The sequence below is a fragment of the Suillus paluster genome, assembly GCF_016628075.1.
Source record: "Suillus paluster strain FC165 chromosome Unknown EDB91scaffold_90, whole genome shotgun sequence".
In the NCBI taxonomy this organism is placed as follows: domain Eukaryota; kingdom Fungi; phylum Basidiomycota; class Agaricomycetes; order Boletales; family Suillaceae; genus Suillus; species Suillus paluster.
Window position 1 is genome coordinate 47,741 of NW_024537650.1, and position 20,661 is coordinate 68,401.

At 47.1% G+C, this 20,661-nt stretch overlaps 6 protein-coding genes across 6 annotated transcripts; 4 read left to right on the top strand and 2 right to left on the bottom strand.

Moving 5' to 3' along the window:
• Positions 1–95: 95 nt before the first annotated feature.
• On the top strand, positions 96–1,777 carry EDB91DRAFT_1086247 (uncharacterized protein; the record flags this gene model as incomplete). Its single annotated transcript, XM_041316011.1, has 9 exons — positions 96–145; positions 235–280; positions 566–685; positions 739–918; positions 973–1,029; positions 1,082–1,311; positions 1,337–1,357; positions 1,421–1,635; positions 1,686–1,777. 9 exons carry the CDS (start codon positions 96–98, stop codon positions 1,775–1,777), a joined length of 1,011 nt encoding a protein of 336 aa, XP_041171986.1.
• Positions 1,778–1,902: 125 nt separating this feature from the next.
• EDB91DRAFT_1060886 (uncharacterized protein) lies at positions 1,903–2,364 on the top strand (the record flags this gene model as incomplete). Its single annotated transcript, XM_041314383.1, has 1 exon — positions 1,903–2,364. A coding segment is annotated over one exon (462 nt), but the record flags the coding sequence as incomplete, so codon positions are not given.
• A 4,794-nt stretch (positions 2,365–7,158) lies between these two features.
• Positions 7,159–7,497, bottom strand: EDB91DRAFT_1060898 (uncharacterized protein; the record flags this gene model as incomplete). Its single annotated transcript, XM_041314387.1, has 1 exon — positions 7,159–7,497. One exon carries the CDS (start codon positions 7,495–7,497, stop codon positions 7,159–7,161), a length of 339 nt encoding a protein of 112 aa, XP_041171988.1.
• Positions 7,498–14,529: 7,032 nt separating this feature from the next.
• On the bottom strand, positions 14,530–16,148 carry EDB91DRAFT_1253681 (uncharacterized protein; the record flags this gene model as incomplete). The annotated part of the gene is made up of 6 exons (XM_041323687.1): positions 14,530–14,670; positions 14,727–14,856; positions 14,912–15,140; positions 15,190–15,391; positions 15,438–15,952; positions 16,001–16,148. 6 exons carry the CDS (start codon positions 16,146–16,148, stop codon positions 14,530–14,532), a joined length of 1,365 nt encoding a protein of 454 aa, XP_041171989.1.
• An 814-nt stretch (positions 16,149–16,962) lies between these two features.
• EDB91DRAFT_1253682 (uncharacterized protein) lies at positions 16,963–17,258 on the top strand (the record flags this gene model as incomplete). Its single annotated transcript, XM_041323688.1, has 2 exons — positions 16,963–17,097; positions 17,139–17,258. The coding sequence occupies 2 exons, from the start codon at positions 16,963–16,965 to the stop codon at positions 17,256–17,258; spliced, it is 255 nt and encodes an 84-aa protein (XP_041171990.1).
• A 106-nt stretch (positions 17,259–17,364) lies between these two features.
• On the top strand, positions 17,365–19,369 carry EDB91DRAFT_1253683 (uncharacterized protein; the record flags this gene model as incomplete). Its single annotated transcript, XM_041323689.1, has 5 exons — positions 17,365–17,769; positions 17,817–18,179; positions 18,227–18,598; positions 18,652–18,966; positions 19,022–19,369. The coding sequence occupies 5 exons, from the start codon at positions 17,365–17,367 to the stop codon at positions 19,367–19,369; spliced, it is 1,803 nt and encodes a 600-aa protein (XP_041171991.1).
• Positions 19,370–20,661: the final 1,292 nt, after the last annotated feature.

Consider the following 20,661-nt stretch of genomic DNA (forward strand, 5'->3'; position numbering starts at 1 on the left):
TCCAACAATTATGAGGTTGCTGCTTCCACTACTTGCCTATGTTCATGCTTAAAGCTTCTTGAACGCTGAAGTGAGTGATCCCATTGGTGGAGAGGATGCGGCGGTCACTTGAAACAGCATATTTCTGGAATCTGTATGCATTACTGTAGGTCTCCGACGTCCAGTAGAAAGTTTGAAGCACTATTTGAATCTCTATCGTTCACTCACCTAGTTCTGTGTGCATCGGCCCTTCAGCGTTGCTTGGAAGGTCATCAATCCAATTCATCAGCTAATCACGCTGGTGAGTCAATTTCATTTCTCACTCATACCACTACCTACTGATATGTTGTACTACCAGGACTAGTCATGAATAAAGTTTGGCCTTCCAAGCCTGTGACTTGTGAGTAGGTCTGTCTTCGATAAGATTCCACCATCAACCAATCAGCGATTCAGTTCGGCCCATTGTGATAATAGGCGCTTCCTAATACATGTTCGCTTCCGCACACGCGGCTGCCAGCCGCCTTTGTCCGCCCTGCGTCCCATCCACCATCCTCATCGTCCCTTTTGCACATAGTGACCTCTTTAGGCTCAGGAATTTCAGCAAACTTACTCGATGAATCCTCAGAGGAAGAAGAGGCTCTTCGGATTTCTAGGCCGAAGCCGCTCAAACCCGCATCTGCCAGAGAGAAGACCCAGTGAAATCGAGGTAATGAACATTCCACTTGCATCTTCCGATTATATGTAACAATGTTATTCTAGACGTCTTCCCTCCCGCCTTCACAGGATGAATCTCGCAGAGGACCTCCAGGGCCGGTTTGCAAGTTCTTCCGCAAGGTCATTAAGGGCCATCCTGCTTCAAGCACTCAAAAATTGCCACACCCTGAACCCGCAGCTGCAGGTTCCAGCATACAACCTGTCCCACCCTCTCAAACAACTCAGGTATGTGTAATCTCAACTCTGTGTATTCCCTGTGTGTAATAATTGTTGCTGCAGGATTCTTCACTCATAGTTCCCGCTCCAAACCAGGCTTCCGATTCACGCGCTGCAGACGTAAGTCCAACTCTTATCTCTCTTTCGATAATGTACTAAGTTCCGTAATCAGCTCAAACACCTTGATCCAACGTCTATGAAGGAAATACTCACCGACGCCGCCAGGGGTCTGGGGGGCATGAATAATATCTCAGGAACGACCCAAAATATAGCCTCAACATCCAACATACTACAAACTGTTCCTGGCGCGATCGACACGTTATCCGGAATTCTTGGACCGTTGAAGACGTTCAATTCCATTGCTAACGGACTTGCAGATGTACAGGCGCCTATCTATATTTTGTACGTCATTGACCTTCTTGTACAGGTCCATCCCTATGTTCAGGCGGTATTGAGTATATTCACCTGCGCGTCTAAGGTGAGCTTGTCTCCATATTCTCTCACTTTGCAGGTTATTAAGAATGCGGCAGATGATTCTTGATCAGGCAGTCCGTGATGACGCTGTTGACCGTCTGCTCAAGAAGATATCAGAAGTCTACGAATTACTGATGGAAGGAGAGCAATTAGCCAGTATCGCATCCAAGCTAGAGATATGTACAAAAATCGCGCTACAAATGCGAGAGTCCGCCAACTTCATCGTCCGTTACTCGGAGGTCAAGAGTTTCTGTGAGTTCTTTCCACCGCGTTCTCGCGCAAGACTCAGTCTCTCTTTAAAGGGACAAGATTGCGCAAACAGATCTTCGACGAAACAGAGGCCACGATCCAAAGGCACAGCGAGGTTCTCGATAATCTCATGCAGCAGTTCTGAGATAAAGTGACTGTTCACAACACCACAACTCTTGATCGTCTCTGTAAGAGTTGGCTTTAAGGTCTCTGAGCTCTTGTCTGACTTTGACGATTGGTGATCCAGCCGAGGACTCGGATCTTGGTGGCATGGCGTGTGTGGCTGGTGCTGGACGGAATACCTCCAAGAATTGTCTCCCAGGTACCCGGGAAGACATCCTGTCTGAAATCAAGTGCTGGATCCACAGCACGGAGAAGGATGTGCCGCGCGTCTTATGGTTGACTGGCACCGCAGGGAAAGGCAAATCAGCCATCGCCCATACGATAGCCAACTGGGATGAGCGCGTTGACATACGGGCTTGTTTCTGCTTCGACCACACAAAGAAAACCGAAGGCTGCCACGAAAAGATATTCACCACCATCGCACGCGACTTAGCTGATTGCGATCCAATCATGCGGGAAGCATTGGCGTGTGCAGTTCATAATAACAATGAGCTCAAGCACACCAACGACATCTCAAGACAATGGCAGGAGTTGCTCGCAGGCCCACTTGGCGAGGCTTCCAAAGGCATCACTGCACCCGTGCTGATTACCATCGATGCGCTGGACGAGAGTGGTGACGCAAATTCCCGGGAACACATCCTTTATGTACTTGCCGGCAAGCCCAACGGTTCTTCCTCACAACTAGCCGAACTCCCAGCAAACTTCCATGTTCTTGTCACATCACGTCTACTGGACGACATTCACCCGGCCATTACTGCATCTGTGTTGATCATCATCGAGGCGTTGGATGAGAGTGGTGACGCAAATTCCCGGGAACACATCCTTCATGTACTTGCCGGCAAGCCCAACGGTTCTTCCTCACAACTAGCCGAACTCCCAGCAAACTTCCGTGTTCTCGTCACATCACGTCTACTGGACGACATTCACCAGATTTTGCACGCCGTACCACACATACGTCACATCTCCCTGGATGACATCTCATCTGCATCCACAGAACATGACATCCAGCTTTATTTTTCCGATAGATTGAAAGATCTGCGTAATATCTTCGATGACACTCACTTCAAGACACTCGCTCAGAAATCTGATGGCCTATTCGAATGGGCTCGTCTTGCTTGTGAATACATCAAGAGTAGGAACACTGTCAGCCGAGGCCCGATGAGCCGTTTCCGTGAGCTTTCTGAAACCTCCGCCAAAGGAGCACAGTTGTTGGACGAGATGTACCAACGGATCTTGGCAGAAATCATGCCAGAGGATATGCGCGAGGAAACGATGCCTATCTTTCGCTCTGTAATGGGGCAAATTCTTGCATCGTCGGAGCCTCTTCCTATCTCTGCCTTGAACGTGATACGGCAGCATTTCCCATGCGATGATGACCAGTATGATGTGAACCTGCTCATGGTGCATCTAGGCTGGCTCGTCACTGGCACCTCGGATTGTCATGTTCCCATACGACCCCTCCACGCATCATTCTACGACTTTCTTCAAGACACATCGCGCAGTCGCGACTTCTTCATTGATGTGTCATCGATACAAAGCGACCTTGCCTTTGCCTCGCTTCGGGTCATGGAGCGCGGACTTCGCTTCAACATCTGCTCATTGGAGAGTTCTTACCTACCCAATTCTGCCGTCCCTGACTTGGAGAAACGAGTCAAAGATTCCATTCCGGTTGAGCTACCATATGCGTGTCGATTCTGGGGGACACATGTGGGCGCTACGTCCCTTGAACCCTCGCTCGCTCAGGAAATTGAAGGTTTCTTCGACGGAGAGCGCCTCCTTTGGTGGTTGGAAGTGATGTCTCTGATGAAAAGCCTTGGCGGTTCGGGGGTGGGGTGCCTCACGTCTGTATCAGACTGGTTCACGGTGCGTGGCTCGAACCTATTCTCAAGACAAATAGATTCTTACAAGTAGTGGGATGATCATAGGGTCATGTCGACTATACTCATATCCGTGACGCTGCCAGGGACACTCTGCGCTTCGTTCGAACCTTTGCATCCACCATTCTACACAGCACTCCTCATTTATACCTGTCTGCTCTGCCGTTCGCCCCAACCCAATCGAGAATATTTCAAAAGTTCGCCACAAAGTTCCCTCGCACCCCCCGCATTGTTGCCGGCCATGTCGCAAAGTGGCCTCAGATGGAAAAGATACTCTGCGGGCAATCCGAAGTTTGGTCGATTGCAATGTCGCCAGACGGAAAACGCATCGTCTGTGGTTCAGAGGACGGAACTATCCAGGTGTGGGATATGGAGACCGGCGAGGCATTGGGTGCCCCTCTCCAAGGCCACACTGAATGTGTTGCGTCTGTCGCATTCTCGCGGGATGGAACGCGCATCGTGTCAGGTTCATGGGATAAGACAGTCCGGGTGTGGGATGTGGCGAGTGGCAAGGCATTGTGTGACCCTCTCCGAGGACACACTAGCTTCGTTTTGTCTGTCGCAATTTCGCCGGATGGAACTCGCCTTGTATCTGGTTCATTGGATAACACAATCCGGGTGTGGGATGTAGAGACCGGCAAAGCATTAGTTCTCAAAGGGCACACTAGTTATGTCTACTCTGTCTCAATCTCACCAGATGGGAAGCGCATCATATCTGGTTCAGATGACAAGACCATCCGGGTGTGGGATATGGGGACCGGCGAAGCATCGGGCGCCCCTCTCCATGGCCATACCGACTCAGTTAGATCTGTCGCAATCTCACCTGATGGAACTCATATCATATCTGGCTCTCATGACAAGACCATCCGGGTGTGGGATATGGAGACGGGCAAGGCATTTGGTGCCCCTCTCGAGGGACATACCAGAGGAGTTCTCTCCGTTGCAATCTCGTCGGATGGAGATTGCATCTTGTCGGGTTCATATGACCAGACAATCCGAGTATGGAATGCGGACACTCTGGAGGCATTAGGATCCCCTCTCCAAGGGCACACTAGCATTGTTTTTTCTGTCGCAATCTCGCCGGACGGCAATCACATAGTGTCAGGTTCAGATGACAAGACAGTTCGGGTGTGGGATGCCGACACAAGTACTGGCGAAGCATTGGGCGCCACCCTTCAAGGTCACACTGACACCATTAACTCTGTTGCGATCTCGCCGGATGGACATCACATCGTGTCTGGCTCAGCCGACACGACTGTTCGGGTGTGGGATATGGAGACGGGCGAGGCATTGGGTGCCCCTCTCCGAGGGCACACTGGTTCCGTTCAGTCGGTCGCAATCTCGCCAGATGGAAGTCGCATCGTGTCTGGCTCAGCGGACACGAGCATCCGGATGTGGGATATGGGGACCGGCGAGGCATTGGGTACTCCTCTCGAAGAGCATGCTGACTTTGTTAACTCTGTCGCAATCTCATGCGATGGGACATACATTGTGTCTAGTTCAGATGACGAGGAGGTTTGGGTGTGGGATATGGAGACTGGCAAGGTATTGGATGCCCCTCTCGATGGGCATATCGACCATGTTCGATCTGTCACAATTTTGCCGGATGCAAAATACATTGTGTCTTGTTCAGATGACCGCACAATTTGGGTTTGGGATATGGGAACTGGTGGGGCAGTTGGTCCCCCCCTCCAAGGCCACACTGATCGGGTCTACTCTCTCGCAATCTCGCCGGATGGGCTTCGCATTGTTTCTGGCTCAGCCGACAAGAGCATCCGGATGTGGGATATTCGGACTGGCGAGGCATTAGGCGCTGCTCTCCAAGGCCACACTGATTACATTAACTCCATTGCAATCTCATCAGATGGAGACCGCATCGTGTCCGGCTCATCTGACATGACCATCCGGGTGTGGGATATGAAGACCAGGGAGGCAGTGGGTGCCTCTATCCGAGGGCACACTGGACATATTTGGTCAGTCGCAATCTCGCCGGACGGCAAATATGGTGTGTCTGGTTCTTCTGACAAGACCATCCGGGTGTGGGATCTGGAATTCCTTACCCAGCACCAACCCTTCGAAGCACCCGCAATTTGTTTCTCGTCCAACCCGACTCATGCCCTTCATTCCGCCTCCTCCTTTCTCGAAGATTCTGAAACTCCAGCACCTTCCGGCCCGAACGAGCAGGGATGGGTTGTAGGTCCCGAAGGACGACTTCTCGTCTGCATCCCACTCAATTTCCACCCGGCGACATACGCCCGGGGAAACGTGCTAGTGATACCCAACAACATCTTGCAGCTGGACCTAAGTTGTGTTGCACACGGTGCATCATGGCACAGGTGCCAGGAACCGAAGGCTGCACTTTCTTCATGACAATATTATCTCCCCCATGTCGTGCCTTGCATGTATACGCTCATAGAAGTACAGTACAATGCAGATTACGCACATCCCACACAGAATTTGACTATTTCTCAATCCACGACTGCTTCACTAATATGTACTTCCCCTTTGTTGTACTGCAGTGAGTGCCTCGGTCTTACACAAAGGTCATTGTGGGTTTGCATGAGGATTTCATTCACAACTCTGTTGTCACGAAACATTATATACTTGCTACCTACAATCCAATCATGACTATGCTCTCGAGACTGTCTGTTGTACAAGTTAGAATTCAAACACGTCTCGCTTGACAAGAGTGGCCATCCAGGCCTCAGGAGAGGCGGTAGAGCAGGACAGTTTGCGGTTGTAGAGGAACAAGTTAATACAGGTTTTTATTAGGGACAATGTGTTCCGGGCGCTGATGAGCGCATGGAGATTTGTTGATGATCATAGTTGCACTGGTGGCACCGGAATGCCAATCTTGACGATGGTGCAGTCGAGATGGTTGAACACGGATTCGTTGCGTGCATCCAAATCCAAATGCTTCATCCACAGAAGATCGAGATGATGATGGAGGTGATGAACATGATATTGATAGGAGGAAATGTATGTGCTTCGTGCATCCGTTCCAAGGGGAATGAATATCGGATAGATCAGTCGAGGGTGAGGAGATGAGCGTCAGGCAAAAGCAGCCGTCTACACAAGTGGTGCCATGTGCAGTCTCCAGGCGAGCCAACTAGAGGGAATATAATCGATCTATATTATGACGGAGTAGAAGGTAAGCGCTAGGGTTCACCGAAGGAGCTGTCGTCAGACAGGCATACCTAGACCCATCAAAACGTTGTGCAATTGTGACACGTGAGACTCGCGCGCGTATAAGGACTATCCAGAGTTTGTACAGGTGTTGAACTGTACGAAACAGTACATCCTGCATCAGTAAAACCTCACTTCTATTTTCTGCTATTATCTCACTTTACCCGCTTTGGCGCGAAAATGAATACAAGGAGTGTTAATTGGGTGTCCTCAAAGGCGCCACAGAGTGGCTAAGTGAAATTGTCGGTGCAAAGAGAAATAAGGCATGTTCAGAAAGAAAATAGTAGTATATAGTCAAATTGTGTTTAAGTAGCTACACGCTATCCAAAACAAAGTGAAGTCAAAATGCAATCTCGAATGCATGGTGATCAGCGTATTTGTTCACATAGTAGGCTTGAAATACATCATATGAATGATAAAATTTGAGCTCCCGGGGCACAAATTGCATGCCATACATGGGAATAAGATGCGCAGCACGATAAATAGAGTCAATATGAATGACCGCGTACTCTGGAGCATCGTCTGCTCCATATCCAGGACGAACTATCCACATTCCTGTATCTTCATCTGGGGTGTCGCCAACTTTGTCGAACCAGCTTATTAGAGCGCAGGGATATAACCTGCCCCGGTACCTGAATGAGAAAAATGCACGAACACGGGCGACTTCGAGGCCCTGCATGCCAGGCAAACTGGAGTCTGTGTTGACGAAAACACAGTCATAGCGCTAGTACTCGTTCCACCAGATGGAGCAAGAACAGATGTGTTCAACACGCATACCACCAATCCCGCTCAAATCACTCGGCGCATAGAATCGTGATGATGCACATAATGCAGTAACATATACCCGTCTCAGATGGGCAGCTGGGCGTGACAATGTGCCGATAGAGACGGGCCACCTGGTGCCGGCCCATGGCAATAATTGTACCATGTTAGATGAGTGGGCCGAGGGGGTGGAGTGTCCAAGGCAAACGAATGGGCCAGGTGTATATAGTATAGATGGTAGTATAGCAATGTACTATATAGGAAATTATGAATAGTAGTAGTGAAACCAGTGTGTGATAGATGAGTGGGCCGGAGGAATGGAGTGCAATATAGACGAGTGGGCCGGGGAACTGGGGTGTGATGGAGACGAGTGGGCCGGTAAATGAGGTGCAATGGAGACGAGTGGGCTGGTACATAAGGTGCAATGAAGATGAGGGGGCCGGAGAATAGGGTGCAATTGAGACGAGTGGGCCGGTATAGCAGGTGCAATGGAGACGGGTGGGCCGGTATAGCAGGTGCAATGGAGACGGGTGGGCCGGTATAGCAGGTGCAATGGAGATGGGTGGGCCGGTATAGCAGGTGCAATGGAGATGGGTGGGCCAGTAAATAAGGTGCAATTAAGATGAGTGGGCCGGTATAGCAGGTGCAATGGAAGCGGGTGGGCCGGTATAGCAGGTGCAATGGAGACGGGTGGGCCGGTAAAGGAGGTGCAATGAGGACGAGTCGGCCGGCATTATTGGGTGCAATGAAGATGAGTTGGCTGGTGATATGGGGTGCAATGAAGACGAGCCGGCCGGTGATATGGGGTGCAATGAAGACAAGTGGGCCAGTGATATGGGGTGCAATGAAGACGGGTGGGCCGGCATTATAGGGCGCAATGGAGATGGGTGGGCCGGTGATATGGGGTGCAATGAAGACGAGTGGGCCGGTGATATGGGGTGCAATGAAGACGAGTGGGCCGGTGATATGGGGTGCAATGAAGACGGGTGGGCCGGCATGATAGGGTGCAATGGAGACGGGTGGGCCGGTATTATGGGGTGCAACAACGACCGGTATTTATGTAACCGGTTGCTTGTGGTAACATAGCACTCAATCCAGCGATTCCACTGGTGGTCTGATCATGTAAAATGGTTAAGATTTGACAAAGTTATGAGCCCTACAAGGGAAAGCCATAAATTTAGAGGATATTATGATATATTGTATCTAGACCATTGCAACCGGTATTTTTTGACCGGTATTTACATGACCGGTTGCTTGTGGTAACATAGCACTCAATCCGGTGATTCCACCAGTGGTCTGACCATGTAACATAGTTAAGATTTGACAAAGTTAGGAGCCTTACAAGAGAAAGTCACAAAGTCAGAGGACATATCATATCTAGACCATTGTGACCGGGATTTTTCAACCGGTAGTTATGTGACCAGTTGCTTGTGGTGACATAGCACTCAGTCTGGTGATTCCACCGGTGGCCTGACCATGTAAAATGGTTAAGATTTGACAAAGTTATGAGTCTTACAACAAGAGAAAGTGACAATTTCAGAGGATATATCATGTCTAGACCATTGTGTCCGGTATTTATGTGACCAGTTGTTTATAGTAAAACATAGCACTCAATCTGGTGATTCCACTGGTGGTCTGACCATGTAAAATGGTTAAGATTTGACAAAGTTATGAGCCCTACAAGAGAAAGCCATAAATTTAGAGGATATTATGATATATTGTATCTAGACCGTTGCAACCGGTATTTTTTGACCGGTATTTATGTGACCGGTTGCTTGTGGTAACGTAGCACTCAATCCGGTGATTCCACTGGTGGTCTGACCATGTAAAATGGTTAAGATTTGACAAAGTTATGAGCCTTACAACAAGAGAAAGTGACAATTTCAGAGGATATATCATGTCTAGACCATTGTGACCGGTATTTATGTGACCGGTTGTTTCTAGTAACAGTACTCAATCCGGTGATTTCACCGGTGGTCTGATCATGTAAAATGGTTAATATTTGACAAAGTTATGAGTGCTACAAGAAAAAGTCACAAATTCACTGGCAGAGGATATATGATATCTAGACCATTGTGACCAGGATTTTTCAACCGGAAGTTATGTGACCGGTTGCTTGTGGTAACATAGCACTCAATCCGGTGATTCCACCGGTGGTCTGATCATGTAAAATGGTCAAGATTTGACAAAGTTATGAGTGCTACAAGAAAAAGTCACAAAGTCAGAGGATATATGATATCTAGACCATTGTGACCAGGATTTTTCAACCGGAAGTTATGTGACCGGTTGCTTGTGGTAACATAGCACTCAATCCGGCGATTTCACCGGTGGTCTGATCATGTAACATGGTCAAGATTTGACAAAGTCATGAGCCCTACAAGAGAAAGTCATGAATTTAGAGGATATATGATATCTAGGCCATTGTGACCGGTATTTTTTGACTGGTAGTTATGTGACCGGTTGCTTGTGGTAACATAGCACTCAATCCGGCGATTTCACCGGTGGTATGATCATGTAACATGGTCAAGATTTGACAAAGTTATGAGCCTTACAAGAGAAAGCCACACATTCAGAGGATATTATGGTATATTGTATCTAGACCATTGTAACTGGTATTTTTTGACCGGTATTTATGTGACCGGTTGCTTGTGGTAACATAGCACTCAATCCGGTGATTCCACCGGTGGTCTGACCATGCAAAATCATTAAGATCTGACAAACTTATGAGCCTTACAAGATAAAGCCACAGATATAGAGGATGTTATATCTAGACCATTGTGACCGGTATTTTTTGACCGGTAGTTATGTGACCGGTTGCTTGTGGTAACATAGCACTCAATCCGGCGATTTTACTGGTGGTCTGATCATGTAAAATGGTCAAGAGTTGACAAAGTTATGAGCCTTACAAGAGAAAGCCACACATTCAGAGGATATGTTATATCTAGACCAGTGTGTCTCCAGCTCTACCTTAGGGTAGTTTACCTCTGTTCCATTTCTACTCCAAACTTGTCCACAGCAGTCTTACTCTGGGCTTCCTTGAACCTCTGGAGTTCTGCCGAACTCCCCTAGTGTCTGACCTCCGGAAACCTCTGGACTTTGTTGGACTTCCCTCCTGCCTCTCAGACATTAAGGGCACATACTCGGGTGAGGGGTGCAGCACACAAGCTGTAGTCAAGCCCTTTGAGTTCTCCTTCCTTTGAGCATGACCTTAACATCCACAGACAAAACCTTGTGATGCTGTGTACTCACCCTCTCCTGGTGGTCCATCCTCTGGGAAAGGTTTTCCTACAGGAACACAGCTGCAGAAAGATATGGGGACCATTCCTAGACATATTTAGAGTATGTACACCAGGTTGGTACATCAGGATACCTACAGAATCCTTCTATACAGGCTAAAACTTCTAAGATTGCAGTTGTCGCATTTTTGGTGTTTTCCCCTACTTTATCATTGCATAAATGATCCAGACTACTCATATATTATCCTTACTACATATATACCTACTTCTCATCCCAAGGATCAGTTAGAAATATGGTATAATATTGTTATCTACCCTTCAGGGGGTCAACTAAGTGGTGGAATATGTTAATATATACTCCTAAATACGTTTTTACAGTGCTAGAACACTCTCCTATCAAAGGGGCAAAATGGAATCCCCTGATTGAGTGCTACATTACCACAAGCAACCAGTTGCAAAAATACTGATTACAATGGTCCAGATATAAGCTGATACAACACTGTATCCTTTGAATTTATGACTTGGTCTTATAAGGCTCAGAACTTTGTCAAATCTTAACCATTTTACATGATCAGACTACCGGTGGAATCACCAGATTGAGTACTATATTACTGCAAGCAACTGTTCACAAAAATACCGGTCACAATGGTCTAGATATAACATCCTCTATATCTGTGGCTTTATCTTGTAAGGCTCATAAGTTTGTCAGATCTTAATGATTTTGCATGGTCAGACCACCGGTGGAATCACCGGATTGAGTGCTATGTTACCACAAGCAACCGGTCACATAACTACCAGTCAAAAAATACCGGTCACAATGGCCTAGATATCATATATCCTCTAAATTCATGACTTTCTCTTGTAGGGCTCATGACTTTGTCAAATCTTGACCATGTTACATGATCAGACCACCGGTGAAATCGCCGGATTGAGTGCTATGTTACCACAAGCAACCGGTCACATAACTTCCGGTTGAAAAATCCCGGTCACAATGGTCTAGATATCATATATCCTCTGACTTTGTGACTTTTTCTTGTAGCACTCATAACTTTGTCAAATCTTGACCATTTTACATGATCAGACCACCGGTGGAATCACCGGATTGAGTGCTATGTTACCACAAGCAACCGGTCACATAACTTCCGGTTGAAAAATCCTGGTCACAATGGTCTAGATATCATATATCCTCTGCCAGTGAATTTGTGACTTTTTCTTGTAGCACTCATAACTTTGTCAAATCTTAACCATTTTACATGGTCAGACCACCAGTGGAATCACCGGATTGAGTGCTACGTTACCACAAGCAACCGGTCACATAAATACCGGTCAAAAAATACCGGTTGCAACGGTCTAGATACAATATATCATAATATCCTCTAAATTTATGGCTTTCTCTTGTAGGGCTCATAACTTTGTCAAATATTAACCATTTTACATGGTCAGACCACCAGTGGAATCACCAGATTGAGTGCTATGTTTTACTATAAACAACTGGTCACATAAATACCGGACACAATGGTCTAGACATGATATATCCTCTGAAATTGTCACTTTCTCTTGTTGTAAGACTCATAACTTTGTCAAATCTTAACCATTTTACATGGTCAGGCCACCAGTGGAATCACCGGACTGAGTGCTATGTCACCACAAGCAACTGGTCACATAACTACCGGTTGAAAAATCCCGGTCACAATGGTCTAGATATGATATGTCCTCTGACTTTGTGACTTTCTCTTGTAAGGCTCCTAACTTTGTCAAATCTTAACTATGTTACATGGTCAGACCACCAGTGGAATCACCGGATTGAGTGCTATGTTACCACAAGCAACCGGTCATGTTGCACCCCATATCACCAGCCAACTTGTCTTCATTGCACCCAATAACACCGGCCGACTCGTCCTCATTGCACCTCCTTTACCGGCCCACCCGTCTCCATTGCACCTGCTATACCGGCCCACCCGCTTCCATTGCACCTGCTATACTGGCCCACTCATCTTAATTGCACCTTATTTACTGGCCCACCCATCTCCATTGCACCTGCTATACCGGCCCACCCATCTCCATTGCACCTGCTATACCGGCCCACCCATCTCCATTGCACCTGCTATACCGGCCCACCCGTCTCCATTGCACCTGCTATACCGGCCCACCCGTCTCCATTGCACCTGCTATACCGGCCCACTCGTCTCAATTGCACCCTATTCTCCGGCCCCCTCATCTTCATTGCACCTTATGTACCAGCCCACTCGTCTCCATTGCACCTCATTTACCGGCCCACTCGTCTCCATCACACCCCAGTTCCCCGGCCCACTCGTCTATATTGCACTCCATTCCTCCTGGCCCACTCATCTATCACACACTGGATTCACTACTACTATTCATAATTTCCTATATAGTACATTGCTCTACTACCATCTATACTATATACACCTGGCCCATTCGTTTGCCTTGGACACTCCACCCCCTCGGCCCACTCGTCTAACACTGTACAATTATTGCCATGGGCCGGCACCGGGTGACCCGTCTCTATTGGTACATTGTCACGCCCGGCTGCCTGTCTGAGACGGGTGAATTCACTGAAGGGGCTCGATGATGCGGAATTGAAGACCGAGATTTTGCTAAGATAGAGGGGACATTCGGCGAGGGGTATATCAGATGGGTCGCGAGGATCTTTAGGATGCAACTGTTGGAATAAGAAGTGTCTGAGGAGGTCAGGTAGATCAGGAATATCGAGTTCTTCGGCAAGTGCAGGAATAGTTCGAGCGCGTTTTTTGCCCTCTGTACATAGTTTGTTAGGACATTCAAAAAGGAAGAAAAAGAAGTCTTATGGCGTGTTTTTGCCAGCTGGACATAAGCTTGTAGAACCATTGGTCCATCATCAATTTCCAGGTCCTCATCGATGCTGATAAGCACTGGTGCCGGTGCTGGTGCTGGTGCTGCCACATTTTCATCAAGTTCATTAATCTGCTGTGTGGGTACTATTGTGCACATTAGTATATAGGATATCTCACAAACTGTTTACCCACCCAAGGCATCCATAGTTGCTGAGAGGCAAGTACCAGTTAACATTCCCTGACGTGTGAAGTCAGCTCGCGCTGCAGAAATTTTGTCGAGCTGTTGGTTGGTCACAAGCATTTGACCAAGTGCATTATAACGGCTGGATCGTCTCCATGGCTCCTTGACCGCTTTGATGTGCTTGTTTTCAGTAATCAATGAGCAGAGGCCATTCGGTGCAGCAAACAATCATATGTTTTGGATATAGTGCTTGAGTGAATGTTGACAAGGTAGGGAAAAGGTAGGAACCACTTCTGTCGCCCTGAAGATCTTATGGTAATGGTGAAAGCGTGAGAGTGTGTCTTTGATTTTGACTAGAGTGTCTTCTGTGATTATATTACGACGGACTAGGTAACAAAATTTGAGAAGCACACAAAAGGTGCGCACAACATCTACAGGTACATGACCTTCGATGGCAGGCAAGTAGACCTGAAGAATCAATAAGTTCTGCGACCATAGCATGACTAAATCGATGAATTACCTTCATCAGGGCCTTTGAATCATCTCCTGTCCACTGCTTGAAGCCACGCCCCTGAGGGAATCGTTGCAAGCCTGAAAATGAGGCGACGCGGCAATTCTAAGACAATGAGTAATGTTATGTAATCTAAATGCAGACAAGCTTACCTGCGATCAATATCATCCATAATTTGATCCACCTTTCATTTCATATGCATGTGTCTGAGGTATTTCTCGACCCATTTGATGAGGTGGTCCTTGAATGCTCCTTTGACGAGTTGATGGAGAATATCCGGTGAGATCATCTGATGGATGTCAGCTTGGGGGAAGTCGTTCGTAAATGCCTGTTAACATAAGATCATTAAAAATGGTGCTGCGAGGAGTGCGGTGATTCACATACTACAAGTTCCCCAACTATTCCGAAGTCATCCCACAGGTCACCTAAGGAACCTTCTTGAATGAGTGCTTCTGTGTATTCACGACAACGACGTAACACATCTTTGTTGAGATCCTCACAAGATGCCATACATCTGCGAAAAAAATTGTAACTTATACAAAGATACATACTAGATGACCAAAACATACTTAGGGCACCAACCACGCATGATACATGCTAACAGTGCTTGCTCCTCGTAATCTGCTATGTATGGCCCTAGTCCGTATATAACCCGACGGTAGTGACCGTCTCCAAAACGAGTGACTTTGGGGGTTGTCATGCCTGGTTTCAGTGTGTTGAGAATCTTGGAGAGTGATGAGTGGAACAGCTGTTGACGGAATTTTTGGAACACTGCCTCAGCAGCATGTTCCTTTGTAGCTGTAACAATCAGTTAGTCATTATCATAGAAGCCCGCACCACAACGCACTTTTCAGCATAGCAAGGAAGCCAATGACTGCTACTCCATCACGATGGGCTCGTCGAACATTGTTGTGAATGTTCCCAATTGAGGCATATAGCAGATAATCCTCGTTATTACCCGTCCTGACTGAAACCGTTGTTTTGTCACTGCCAAGGATGACAGGGACAAATGTAGAGCCAAGCATGCTTGGGTCTTTAGCTATTTCATCCTACATACAGAATTAGCAGTCATTATTGGATGAAGACTGCACTTACTGCCTGATCCCATGCCCAGTCACCAGACATGAAATCCTTCCACTGGCGCTTGTCGCCCTCGGTTGAATATTCTCGATAGGTGCAGTAGTCTATTTCACTGGTGTACGTTGGATTTGCAAGCATATTGCGCACGACTTTGTGTGGGTCACGAAACCAGACTTCGTATTTGTCATCCATCCATGGCTTGGTACCATCTTCGGGTCTCTCACCATCATAGGTTACTGTGAAATTTTGCCAATTTACGTCCCCAAATGGTGAACTATCGATGATGTCATGCAGATCACGATGATCTGCAAATGGTGGCTTGTCATTATGTTTCACAAGGGTAGACGCCCATAAATCCAGCAACCGGTTAATTTGACCTGCCGGCATCTGATTTTGCATATACAAGAACTCTGCCGTTTCAAATTCTGTATGATTGCGAAAGGGTGTCCAGTTGTCAGTTGCTACATTCTCCAAAGGTGGGGGTGGAGTGCCAGGGAGGAGGAATATACCATCCGCGTTGCATGGTCTGCCTGTAATCACATTCAGCCACAGTGACAGAATCATGTGAATGAACTTACCATTGAGACCCAAATGATAGTTTCGATACAGGTGATCCCCAGGCCCAACAAATTCCAGTATTGATGTTTTGTTGAGGTGATGGTTGATGTTGGTGCTCCAAGTCAGCATATCCTTCATCCACACCCATGTTGATATTGTGGTCGACATGAGGCTATGGGCTTGGCAGATGGGGCTCTGGTATATTGGGTTCCGGAGAGCGTTGGTGGTTGTCCTGAGGTAGTACTGGCAGGATGGGATGTGCTGAAATGCGATGTTTTGTTCACCCGGCGATAGTTTTGAACCACCTTGGACAACTTCCGCATGGTAGTTGGAGTGAACTATGGTCGCGATGGCATAGTTGACTACGTGGAATGTTGTTGGGCATTGCAGCAATACTAGACTAGAATAATGTTCAGTTCTGGTGATTTGCACATTGAAAGGAGGAAAAATCACCAATAGGAAATCTGTGCGTTGAATGGTGGAAGGATTGCCAATATTAGCTTGGAAATCTGCACGTTGAAAGGTGGACAAAACCCATATGAGCTCTAGCAAACAGCAAAGATGAAAAGAAAGACAGCAAACTTACCTCAATTAAGGACAATTCAGTACATATGCAGACCCAGTTGCAAAGGACATCATAAATGACTAGACTAATGAATTGAACCTTTAAAGTTTGGGGTTGATTTAAGTAAGGAACTTACAAATTCGCAGTCAAACTTCAACTACATGTTGTCCTTTACATTTTTTTGCCCATCTCAAGCTTGCCACAGCACTCATTGAATCTGCTACTTGTCAGCAGTCATGTCTGATATCACTGAGGGAATCCGCACTCGCCGAGACAATAAGTTCAAACACCCGGGCTTGCCAGACCTGCCAGTGCAAGGACGGGTTCCGTGACGTAGCAAGGCCCAGAAAGCAGAGGACAACAAAATCCTCGAGGAAGCCCACCAAGCTCAAGAGCGGGCTGCAGTGGCTTGCTGCAATGCAGATGGAGATGGAGGAGGCAGAGGAACAAGACATGGCGACTAAACCAAAACCAGTCAAACCCCGTGCTCGCCCTGTCAAGAAAAAAGTAGTGTCTGCCAAACCAGCAGATAAGAAGCTCCTGGCAGAGGAAGTGCTGGTGTTACTAGTGTCACCAATACTGACTCACCCAAGGCTGGTACCGTCGAAGACCAAGAAGAAAGCAACCAGGACACCAACATTGAGGATGGAACGAAGAAGAAGAACCAGAGGGCCATCAAAACGTCTCTCAAGGACGCGATCAACAATGCTTGAGGCTCACTCACGGGAAAGGTTGAGTCAACTCAGGGGCCACGTGTTGGCGACAAGAAAGGAAAGTCTTCTACCACAACGTGTGTCTTTTCGTTTATCGAAAAACATGATGTTGATGCTGACTGAATCAACTCTTTTTTTTCTTAACTTGACCTCAAAATTCAGGACCAACCCCAAGTTTTCATTGACAGGGCACATTAATGGTTGGGTTTCTGATATTTCACCGGACGCAACCGAACTATCCAAGACTTCCAGCGCTTCTAAGTCTCATACCACTGCCTCAGCTTTGTCATTGGCGCATGGGCCACCAAGCAGTGCTTTATCCAGTTCCCGCGCTACATCAGTTTTGAGCGTAACTACCAAGTCCTCCAAATTTAAGGCCCCCCCTGCTCCAGCTAATGCATCTGACACTCCCGAGGCTCTTGTTGGCGGCTTTGATGACGAGTTGGATGATTCTCAAGAACATTTGGATGCTTTCATTCAAAAGACAAAGGGGAAGCAGTCTTCAGTTAAGGTGTGTACTAGATGGTTTGTAATAAATTCTAATTCTAATGCACAAAGCCAATTATATACATTACCTTAGATGCAATGCCTGAGGATGCATTGTCTTCAACAGAGGACTTACAGGATAGTGAGATCGACACACCGATGGACCCGGAGGATGCATTGGTGGACCCGGAGGACAACTTGTTTGAGGGCAAAGATGCCAGGATGTCCAAGGTGGTGGACAGTGATGGCAGCCTTAGTGACGGAATCTTGTTCCATCAGAGTAAGAAGCGCAAGCTTGCAGATACCAAATCCTCCGCCCTCGTCTTGGAGAGTACCCCATACGAGGACACATCAGATGTTGAGGTTATTGATGTCCCTTCAGGCCCTGTCACAATGGCCAATACAATGAAGAAGGCTGTGCGTTTGACCTCTTCAGTAAGTTTATTTTATTAATGATTATCACAACTTATATTCTCTGACAGACTGCCATCGTCATCTTCCAGTCAGCCACCACAAAGATGCAACCACCTGCAAAGAAGGTGAAAACTGAAGAGGATGCTGATGCCAGCACTGCACAACTAATGCTCACAGCCCCACCTGGCTATTGGATTGAGAAGCAATACAAGTCGTGCTTGAGCTACCGAAACTATCATCTCCCTCCTCATTGCCAAGATCAGCGGTGGCCGAAGCAGTTCCTCCCAACCCTTTACCTGTGGGCCGGGAATCAAAATGACCTCTGGCAATTCTTAGATGCTCCTCTGGTCGAGGCACTCCAATCCATCTATGATGTCGTGTATTCAGAAGAATCAGATCTTGATTACAAGGTGACCGCTCAAGGGTCTGTCTTTGGTGTTGTAAGTTACACTTTTTTTCTGTCACTATTACTAACGGTTACAATCTCAATCAGGCCACCCAACGTCTCACAGAGTGGCACAGCAATTTTGGATCAACGGGACTGGCTATTATGATGGATTTTTTCACTAGGAATGCTGACACTGATCCAGAAATGCTTGCTGACGCGCTTCTGGAGGACTTCACTTTCATTTATGAGGACATGGAAAACCTAGACCCGATGCAAGCCTTCCGGTTTCCATTCATGTTGCAGCTCTTCGCAACCGCTCATCTTCATGCCATTCTCGGGCATGTTGAAGTCCCTGCACTTAAAACATATGTGCTGTCCATCATCGGGATGACTGGTGTTATCAGCATTTGTGCAGCTTCAGTAAGTACTCTGTACATTCGCGTAACATTACTGATAATTCTACTTTCATTAACAGCTCGAGCGCGCCATCAAACGTCTTCGTGTCAATGCCATTGACATTGATGTGGACACCCTAGATCTGGGTCCTGCACAAATGAAGCGCAAGCTGCGGACGCCGAAGACCTTCAACAAGGCCACTGGCAAGGATAGCACTACCAAGAATGCCTTCTCCATCAACAACTGGGGATCAGCAACTGCGTCATATGTAGTTGCTATCAAGGTGAAAGGAGACAACTACATGAGGACCACAACATTAACGGCTCGGAAGTTGCTGAAGAAATTGGGCGGTGTCGGCCTCCAGAAGTACTTTCGCACTGATGATGACAACTCAGAGGCCGTTGACAGGCGCGCCATGCTGTGGTAACGAAGATTGATTCTTTTTACCTTTATTGACAAGCTGATATCATTCTATAGATGTCACTTCTGCACTGCTCACTGCGAGTTTCCAATTGTGTGGCGCCTGTCTTCAAACCATTGCATTTTGCCTATCCCACCATCGCTCTTGACATCACTGCCCTTTCTTCCTATTTTGACCACTTTTTTACACTTCACACTTCACATGTCACCATTTGCTCTATTTTAACCAATGTTTTGTACTTTGCATTGGACAATGTGACGCCGTTTGCGCTATTATTACTGCTTTTTTTGTCGGTCAATGCCTAGTAAGTGACTTTTAAGAGCAATAAAGTAGAATTCAGAGGGCAAGTGGCCTTTTTCTCAAATTTTTCGCCGTCTCTTTCATGTCACCCCAATGGCTCCTCAAACCCGGTTGAAGTGAGAAAAATAAGGATAAATTAAGATTCGTCACCAAAAATAAAAGTGAGGTTTTACTGATGTGAGTCTTAGTCCCCAGCTCCATCTGAGAGTGATGAAAATCAGCAAGGTACACCTGCCTCTGTGACACCTGCAAACCCAGGCTATACTGTCATTCTAATGCATTATTGCATGGTAAGTGTCAACATAGAGCAATGCAGGAGTGATGCTAAGTTTAGGGTGCATCACTTCTCACCCAAACTGGCAGTGTAATGCATTAGCCTTAAATCGTGTACATATTGCCTAATGCGTGTAATGTACCGTCGGTCTTCAAAAGCTGGATTCCTGGTCCAGGCTGGTCCCTGCCTTTATAACCCTGTTCCTGGCAGCCCCCTCACTTCTCATTCCCCACATTGCATTCTATTCTTACTCATATCCTTTCTGGTTGTTCAATTGCCGTCAATTGAGTTTAACTTCACAGCTCGAGGCCTGACATCCTTTTTTAGGCCACTGCTTGACCACCCTTGGCAGCACTTAAGTGCGCGTCTCATGGTCTATCAGGTGGGGTTTCTATGTTTCAGGGAACCCACCTGTGAGGTATGCCTCTCCACAGAGGCTCCCTGTAATTGCCGCAAGAGGTACATGCCTTTTCCTTTGTGTATTGTCTCCATGCTCCCAGAGGCTTGCAAGGGTAGGAACCAACCACGCGAGGCCGTGCGCCCTCACTGTTTAAAATAGTTGATCTATGTGTTTTTGCAATACATGTTGGAATTCAGTGAATATCAATACAATTGAGCGAAAGGCAATATATTTGATGTGAAAGGCGTACAGACAGTGACTAACAACATGAAGAAAAGCCATGCACACGAAAGGGATGCAAGAACACATTCAAACCACGAAGAG